The sequence below is a fragment of the Propithecus coquereli genome, unplaced genomic scaffold, assembly GCF_000956105.1.
Source record: "Propithecus coquereli isolate 6110/MARCELLA unplaced genomic scaffold, Pcoq_1.0 Scaffold76, whole genome shotgun sequence".
Classification (NCBI taxonomy): Eukaryota; Metazoa; Chordata; class Mammalia; order Primates; family Indriidae; genus Propithecus; species Propithecus coquereli.
The window spans coordinates 988,608-997,597 of NW_012153729.1; the positions used below are offsets into that span (position 1 = coordinate 988,608).

At 41.2% G+C, this 8,990-nt stretch overlaps 1 protein-coding gene across 3 annotated transcripts; it reads left to right on the forward strand.

Annotated features, from left to right (window-relative positions):
• Positions 1 to 511: 511 nt before the first annotated feature.
• On the forward strand, positions 512 to 7,778 carry AMZ2 (archaelysin family metallopeptidase 2). Of its 3 annotated transcripts, none has more exons than XM_012662380.1 (8): positions 512 to 570; positions 908 to 1,001; positions 1,545 to 1,827; positions 2,159 to 2,332; positions 2,423 to 2,551; positions 4,967 to 5,130; positions 6,294 to 6,470; positions 7,444 to 7,778. In XM_012662380.1, the coding sequence occupies exons 3-8, from the start codon at positions 1,545 to 1,547 to the stop codon at positions 7,594 to 7,596; spliced, it is 1,080 nt and encodes a 359-aa protein (XP_012517834.1). In that variant the 5' UTR covers positions 512 to 570; positions 908 to 1,001; the 3' UTR covers positions 7,597 to 7,778. The 3 variants fall into 3 exon arrangements, with proteins under 3 accessions (XP_012517834.1, XP_012517835.1, XP_012517836.1); XM_012662381.1 differs by having other exon boundaries at positions 518 to 607; XM_012662382.1 differs by lacking the exons at positions 512 to 570; positions 908 to 1,001; positions 1,545 to 1,827 and adding an exon at positions 1,870 to 1,912.
• The last annotated feature ends 1,212 nt before the right edge of the window (positions 7,779 to 8,990 follow it).

Below are 8,990 nucleotides of genomic sequence, written 5' to 3' on the forward strand. Positions count from 1 at the left end.
CGGGGTGAAGGTGGTGCCGTCGTACAGTCAAGGCAGGGCCTGGGCCGCCTGGGCAGGGCGTCCTGAGTGCAGGGGCGGGGACGGTCGCGGTCGGTGGGAAGGGATGGGGATGTGGGAGGGGCGGCCGCGGCGGAAGCAGCGAGGACTGCGGGGGCGGGTGTCTCCGGGGAGCCAGGCCGGACCTCTCAGGAGGCTTCCCGGGGAGAAAAGGCGGGGACACGGGGAGGGGGAGCCCCCACTCCACCCCTATCCCGGGGACTGGGTCGCGACTGCACTGGGGAGAGCTTCAAATGCGAGTTGCTATAGGCAACCAGTTGGAGTGACCAACTCGTCCCGGTTTGCTCGAGATGTTCTGGTTTTAGGACCAAAGCATCTCAGGTCTCCAGCCCATTGCAGTGACCCTATTGTGCCTCCAGTTACCCGTCTTCTCTCGCGGCTCAACCCAGAATAGACCTGGGATGCTGGAGGAGGACTCCTGACCTTTCACACTGCCTTTTTTATTTATATTAGGGTGAAGGCACCCTCCACCACACTTTTCCAGCCAAGCCCAGACATACCCCTCCTTGTAAGGTAAAAACTTCAATGGGAGCCTTCCTTTTTAATAAAGGTAGGTAGAATTCAGGAGGGTATATCTTTGTATTTTGTCCTGTAGGAGAAGTCAAATTTCAGCCCAGTTGTACAGTAGTGAGGATAATCTTATGCTCATATCAGAACTTTGAGTATAGAAACCTTTGATCTGGAATTTCTGCCACCCTCTTGAACCCCAGAATTCAGAGGTTCAATCAGAACAGTTATTAGCTTAAATTTTCCCATCAAATGTCTATCATTAAACTGGAAAAATCTAGATAATTAGAAAATATGACAGATAAGCCAGACAGATACTCAATTTTTTCCCTTTCTAATTCAGAAAGCCTCGTGGTGGAACATCGTTTTGATCCATTCAAACGGAAGGATGAAAGCTCTGCATAGGAACACAATGTGAATGGAAGAGATCTGTCATTGTGAGTCTGGCTTTTGATTAGTCATTTGATGTCTTCCCTAGTGTGACATGGCTTTGAGGTGGTGAACTTCAGTGCCTGAAATATATATCTTGTCAGCCTGCACTTAAATTACAGAAATGGCAGGACTTAGGTTAGTTCTGTTTTTGTTTGATATTGAAGATTTTTGAGTCACGCTGGAAAGGATGAGTATTTTTTCATGTGGCTCTAATGAGTTAATTCATAATATTGTTATTAGAACCCAAATGACAGAAGGAAATTGGATATCAGGTCATGCTCTTATAGTCACCACCACTAGTTTTGATGATGGAAGTATATTCCATATGAGATGGAGGAATGGATTTCATGATTTTCTTTTCAATTTCTTTGATACCCTCCCCAAGAAATTGATTGGAAATGGGAACCCTCTCTAAGGTTGACCATTCTAAGGCATTTGCAATCAGTTATTCCATTCTGTGGAGAAATCAGAAATGTATATGGAGGATAGGTAAAGTCTCCAATATGGATATGCATTTTATATTTGACCACTTGTGTTTTTTTTGGTAGATGCAAACGATACGGCACTCTGAACAGACACTAAAAACAGCTCTCATCTCAAAGAACCCAGTGCTTGTGTCCCAGTATGAAAAATTAGATGCTGGGGAACAGCGTTTAATGAATGAAGCCTTCCAGCCAACCAGTGGTCTCTTTGGACCCATTACCTTGCATTCACAATCAGATTGGATCACCTCTCATCCTGAGGCTCCCCAAGACTTTGAACAGTTTTTCAGTGATCCTTACAGAAAGACACCCTCTCCAGAGAAGCGCAGTATTTACATACAGTCCATCGGTATATATTGCTAATATGCTGGTTTGGGTTTGGTTTTGCAATGGTGCTGTTGTCAAGGATAGTTTGGGCTGTTGGTCTGATTCAGGTGGGCAGTTTTTATGATCATTTTTGATATGCATTGAAATAGTAGAAGTTTTGTAGCCAAATTGACTTAAGAGAGAGCATTTTGTTTCTTTTTAATTCATATTGACATCAATGAATGAAAAAAGTATATTGAAAATTAAGAGTTGGTTTTGTTCCTAATTTCAAATTTCTAATTTATAGACTGAGGTAAAGACTGAATATTTTAATCACCTTAAATTCTGTCTTAAAATTTTCTTCCATATTATAGGATCTTTAGGAAACACCAGAATTATCAGTGAAGAATATATTAAATGGCTTAAGGGCTACTGTGAAGCTTTTTTCTATGGCTTGACAGTAAAACTCCTAGAACCAGTTCCTGTTTCTGCAACAAGGTGTTCCTTTAGAGTCAATGATAACACACAAAACCTACAAATTCATGCAGGTGAATTAAACACCTTTACAATTTGAATTGAGTAAAGGTATTGTATGTATATAATATATACACATGCCTACATTTCTTTTTCCTAAATAGGGGACATCTTGAAGTACTTAAAAAAGAAGAAACCTGAAGATGCCTTCTGTGTTGTGGGTATAACAATGATTGATCTTTACCCAAGAGACTCCTGGAATTTTGTCTTTGGACAGGCCTCTTTGACAGATGGTATTCCTTTTTGACATTGTTCTTAGAAACTTCCTCAACTTGAGAATGTTTGAAGATGTTAAAAGAGGGAGAAAATTCCCACTGATAATAATTTTGATATTTAAAATTGTATAGTATTTTCAGTGATGTGTGATGCCATGGTGGAAAGTGTGCTCTTGGTAGATTCTGATGATCTGGTTTCCTCCCCAGTTGGCCGTTCACTACCTACGTGACCTTGAAGGTAATAATACCTATTTCACAGAGTCGTTCTGAGATAATTTACATAAAAGTGCCTATACGTAAAAAGTGCATATATACGCCTGGCACACACGTAAGCATTCAGCACAGCAGCTGGGAAATGTCAGTGATTCAGTAGCAAAGTGAATTAAACAAATTAAAGATACAGTTTGAACTATCGACATGTTAATTGTTTTTCAACTCTTGACTTTTCATAGCAATCTTGCATAGATGGAATAGCCATAGACTGATTTAAATAAGTGTATGTTTCTTTCTTATCCTGTGTCTTATGACACTTGTCTTTTGTTTTTGTTTTTAAAAAGTCAGCTTCAATCTTTGATTTGAGATATGATAAACATTGACTCATTTAGAACTCTGCCTGGTATTATTGGGATAGGATCCGGAAAGAGGCCATATTTTTACCTATTTTTTTTCTTCTTTTTTCCATCTCTCTACTTATCTTCTCCCTACCCCTCCATTTTTGTTCTTATTTCTCTAACCTCATCCCCCAGGGTCTAAGACAGGCTTGAAAGGGAAAAGGCCAGTGAACTAAGGGAAGTGGCTCATTAGTGTTCTGGGGATGGGGAGTAAGTACCAGGGACTGTACTGAGAGTTTGTGGCCTGTCTGGTTGTTACATTAGCCTCAGGATTTGTGTGGCAGTGCGGGTTTTTCTGGCAAATGTTCTTCCTACTAGAGGGGAGGACTGTGGGGTTATGGGAGCCTCTTCCTACCTACTCCTTCATCCTCAGTTTTCCATTTACGTAAGGTTCCCTGTGGTCACCCCCTTCCCCGATTCTGATGACCCTACCACTTTCTTAGAGACTTGGGTCACTGCTAGCTTTTTATCAGAAGTTCCCCCTTTTATTAATTAACCCAATAGAGAGGAAAACATTAAACATAATTTAGAACCAATTTGTTTATTCGTCTAGATATTGCTAGCTAATTTAAGGAGGTCAGGAAACATTTCCCCATACTGTTTCTACTTTAATCCTTTTTTGGTAGGAAATATTACATGACAAAAGAAGAGATGTACGTAGTGAAGAAGCAGGATTGATCTGCTGTGCAATAAGACAATATCTTGCCATAAGTGATCCTGTTTTCTCCAAGTTTGCAAAAATTGGCATTTGTAAATTGAGAAAGATTTATTACTAAAGAAAACAATCTTCTATTTACAGCATTATTAGAAGAAAGAAATATTCTTGCCTAAGGTATTATTGTAGTGAAATATGCCCACACGTGATTGGCCACAGGGGGATCACTTGTGATACATGAATAGATTTAGTTCTTTAACTTCCAGAATGCTGTCTTTCCGTAAATTTCAAATACCAGTCTACACTTTCTGAGGGTAGGGTGAGGAACATTCTTTTTGAATCAAGTTGGATTGGGCAAATCTACTATGAGTTTTTTTTCCTTACAAAAAAATTTATTATTACTTTAACAACTGAAAGGGAGGCATGAAGTAAAGTGATAATTTAAACAAGTCGAGTTATAAAGCAATCCCCTATAGAGTGACTTATGCATCAAACTGTGCTCTCCATGCATGCAGAAATGGTTGATATAACTCTAAATGTAACACAGGAAGTCAGCTTCAAGGGTGTTCATTCTGGTCACCCGACACTAGCCACAATAGAGCTGTGCTGTTCTTAAAAAAGGGGGTGGGGGGAGGGGAGGAAGTTATTCTGTCTAAAGGCCTGGTCCAAAACATGGTCTCCAGGACGTCGGGGCGGTGGGCAGGGCAGTTGCCCTCAGTAGCACGGCGTGAGGAAAGGCCAGCAGCCCGTCCCAGTGCATGTGTAACAGCTGTTTTAATTCTGTTGTTAAAGAGTGAACTCGTGGCTGCCTGTTCATGTGATTATTTCTCATGGCTCCTTTTGGAGTACTTGACTGAGTACTTGATTCTTTGAAAAAGAAGACCTCTTTTGTGGGGAAAAGCTCTCTGAAACTTCCAGTTTCTCAAGAATTTGACCTCTAATCTGTTGAGTTTTACAGGGCAGGGCAAATTGGGTAGAAGCAGCAGATGGTTTTGAAAGTGAAATCCGGGGCAAAAGTCCTTTGTGTTATGAACCTTAAGTGTGTTAGACAGTGTGAACACAGTAATGCAGATGTGTACTCACTGGCCAGATGTTCCGGCAGCCCCTTTTGGCCTTTCCTGTAGGAATCTTACTCTCATTCTGTTGCTGCTGGTCCTCTTTTTGTAGGTGTGGGGATATTCAGCTTTGCCAGGTATGGCAGTGATTTTTATAGCTTGCACTACGAAGGCAAACTGAAGAAGCTCCAGAAAACATCTTCAAGTGACTATTCAATTTTTGATAACTATTACATTCCTGAAATAACTAGTGTTTTGCTGCTTCGATCCTGTAAGGTGAGTTGTTTAAAAAATGCTAACGGGCCATTTTTTATAAAAGATTTAAATTCCCTAAATTGTATATTATCAGTCCTTAAGGTACTATTATAAAGGAGTTTGTAGTATTTGTATAATTTTGGTGGCTAGTGCTTGACTGAAATTATCAATAAAAACAAAATTTAAATGGATACCTTCATATTGAAATTTACAATATTGGTGCCAGTTTTTTGTCCTGCTAGTGACACGCAGCGTTGGCTGTACCCATGTCTTCACCATTAGTTTGATTCCTGGATTTTGGTATGAATAGGTAACCTCTTTCAAGCTGCTGTGGTCATCAAGTAAATCTGCCTTCCCGAGGTTTTTGGAGAACCCCAGCTCTCCGGCCTCTCAAGGATAATGGCCCTTCCTTCCTTGGGTGCCAGGCTACCCTTGACTCTAGTTCTACCGACAATTCCTGACATCTCCCCTTCCCCTGCTCTTTGGAAATCCCATCTCCCCCTTTTCCCCTTTCTCTGTAACCAGAGACATAGGCTTTTCCTTCAGCTAGAGTAGGTCTGCTTCCACCAGTACTATTTGTTGGGGTTTGAAACCTACACCTCTTAGAATCACGGTTTCAAAGTGTGTTCCGTGGGCCCCCTGCATCAGCATCCCCTGAAGTGCTCTCTAACGTGCAGATTAAGCACCCCTCCTCCCAGACCTCCTGAGTCAGCATCTCTAGAGGAAGAAGGTTACAGAATCTGAATTATAACAAGTACCCTAGTTGAGAGCAAGGATTCTCAACCAGGGGTGATTTTGCCATTTAGGAGACATTTGGCAATGTCTGGAGACATTTTTGATTGTTACAGCTGGGGAGGGAATTCTGGCATCTAGTGCATAGGACTACAACATACAGGACAGTCCCCCAGCAACACAGAATTGTCTGTCCAACATGTCAGTGGTGTTGAGCTTGAGAAACCCTGGTCCAAGGGAAATATTTATGTGTAGTAAGGAAGGCAGTAAGACTTTTGGGACAATGATGGATTATTAAGTCTTTGAAGGTCTGGGCAGAGTGAAGTTTTGGTGATAAGGGAGTTGATTTCTGTAAAACTGTCTCTTGGAAAAGCAAGAAAAAGAAGAGATGTGTAACTTGATGGTGGTGACGATGGTGGTGCTATAACGCCCTCACCGTGACTTTCTTGCAGACCTTAGCCCATGAGATCGGACACATATTTGGACTGCGACACTGCCAGTGGCTCACGTGCCTAATGCAAGGCTCCAACCACTTGGAAGAAGCTGACCGGCGCCCTCTGAACCTTTGCCCTATCTGCTTACGAAAGTTGCAGTGTGCTATTGGCTTCAGCATTGTAGAAAGATACAAAGTAAATGGGGGGGGGTGCTAAAAGGGAGGGAAGTGGTTACCTAAGTAGCAAACTGACATTTTCTATTAGGTCCTTCTCGAGAACTATAATTTATCAAAGGAAATTAGTGTAAAGATAAGCAGGAAGCTGTGGTTTAAAAAAAAAAAAAAGCATACAAAGAAATACCCTTCTTAAAAACTTGAACTTGCCTTTGAGTGATTTATACTTAAAGTATAATGAGACACAGTGGAAGAAGTTTCTCTGTTTCTTAGCCATTTAGGGCAAGAGAGCTTGACTTTGCAGAACAGAATAAATATTGCTATGTGTGGCAAAGTTCATTTTGTAAAACCCTGTAAATATGTGGATGTGATTTATCTTTCCAAATATGGGACAGAAGTATGATGTTCATTGGGAGGAGAGGATGATTTTCTTTAAGAAGTGATAAGGAAACTACCTAATCTCGGTATGTGTGTGTGCGTGCCCACACATGCCCACAAACACATCGGTACGCGTGCACGTGGCTACTCGTGGGCGTGACTGTTCAGTGGCTGCACATAAATGTCTACACACAGATCTTCATATACATGTCTACCTGTGCCTGTGTGTACACTTACATATGTATATACATGCACATCAGATTAAAAGTGCAGTGGAAGGCCTTATGGAATATTTAACAGGTCGAGAAAAGAAAATAATTATCCTACCACCCTAAAAAAAGGTGTAAGAATTAGTGTACTTCTTTATCATCTTTTTTTCTATGCATACTTTTGACCATAATTTGTAATTAAAGTTTATGTATATTTGGTACGTGCTGTTTCACTGGGTACATCATATGCTGTTTCGTATTCATAACCATCTTTATCGAATGCAGCATCTTTATGGGGTAATATAAATCCAAGGTTTAGAGAAACTGATCTAGAAGCCAGTGTTTTTCCCTTGCTTAAAATTATTTTGCTGTCGTTCATTAAAATATGAATCGTTTCTGTTTTTCAAGGCACTAGTGAGATGGATCGATGAATCTGCCCACACGCCTGGAGTAACTCCAAAACATAGTCGTAAGGCTAAGGGGAATTTACCAAAACCTGTTGAAGCCTTTAAGGAATGGAAAGAGTGGATAATGAAATGCCTTGCTGTTCTCCAAAAATAAGGACCTTCGAATAGGAGTAATTAAAATAAATACTTGCACATTATGCTTTCATTTGGGTGGAGTACTTCATTGGAATAAACTATTTACAGATTCTGTGCTGTGTCAAAGTAACAGAACAGAACCTTCTTTAAAGCACCTGAATTGAAATGAGACTCACTTGAATAAAAAAAATTCTATAAACTATCTTCTATCTTAACTAGCCTGGTCTGTGGCAGTGAGCACATTATTTCTGTTCTTCCGATATAGTTTATGTCTCACAAGAAAGCTAGGACTAGTAGTAACTAGTAAGTAAATAGATAAATACTTTAAATATAACCATATGTGTCCTAAGGAACCAACCAACCTAATTTCCAGGGAATGAATTTGTTTTAAAAAGAGATGCTCCTTCTCTTTTTTTTTTTTTTGAGACAGAGTCTCACTCTGTTGCCTAGGCTAGAGTGCCGTGGCGTCAGCCTAGCTCACAGCAACCTCAAACTCCTGGGCTCAAGCGATCCTCCTGCCTCAGCCTCCCTAGTAGCTGGGACTACAGGCATGTGCCACCATGCCCGGCTAATTTTTTTTTCTATATATTTTAAGTTGTCCAGCTAATTTCTTTTTATTTTTTTAGTAGAGACAGGGTCTTGCTCTTGCGCAGGCTGGTCTTGAACTCCTGAGCTGAAATGATCTGACAGCTTCGGACTCCCAGAGTGCTAGGATTACAGGCATGAGCCACCATGCCCGGCCACCACACTCCCTATTAGGGCCAGCCATGTGACGTTCGTGAAGTTTCATGGGCTCTGATCTCCACTCACATCCCTCCTCCTCTTCTGTGAGCTTTCCCTGCTCTCTGGGGTGCCTTGCCTCTTATCTTTTCCTTGCTGGTTATCAGCTTATCCCTGAAAAGAAGCAACAGTTCATGTAAATTTTTAGCAGCTTAAAATGTGACCTCCCCTGAGGAGTATCTACAAGTGTAAACAACAGTGGTGCACTACAGCAACCTTTGATGGTGGGAGTTCCCTTGCACTTCTCAACTACATTTAGTCATTTGTGAGAGGTCTTACACATAGTTTGTAATAGTACGTGTTGTGAGTGTTGCACTTTTTCTATAGATTTAGAGCAGGTTTCAGGTCTATTCCTATAACGTCTTTCTCACTTTTTTGCATTGTGAAGTGTGTACTTGAGTTAGGGAGAGTGGGATGGATCTGTCAGGGTGCCAGGAATACCATGGTGGCCTGCAGGCTGTGGGCATCAGGCCCATCACCCTGGTGGTGGTTTTCACCCAGGTTGAAAACCTCAGGCTTGACAAGCCACCTCTGCTAGATCAATGCATCCCAAAATCTAGAAATTAACAGTGCATCATTCTATTGAATGCTGGTGAGCAGACAGGATTTCCCACTCTCCCATCTTACCTTGAG

Coding starts and splice junctions, on each gene's coding strand:
- AMZ2 (XM_012662380.1), top strand. CDS start 1,545: ATGCAAACGATACGGCACTCTGAACAGACACTAAAAACAGCTCTCATC. Junction 2,552..4,966: donor ACAGGCCTCTTTGACAGATG/GTATTCCTTTTT, acceptor CTCTTTTTGTAG/GTGTGGGGATATTCAGCTTT. Junction 6,471..7,443: donor GCATTGTAGAAAGATACAAA/GTAAATGGGGGG, acceptor CTGTTTTTCAAG/GCACTAGTGAGATGGATCGA.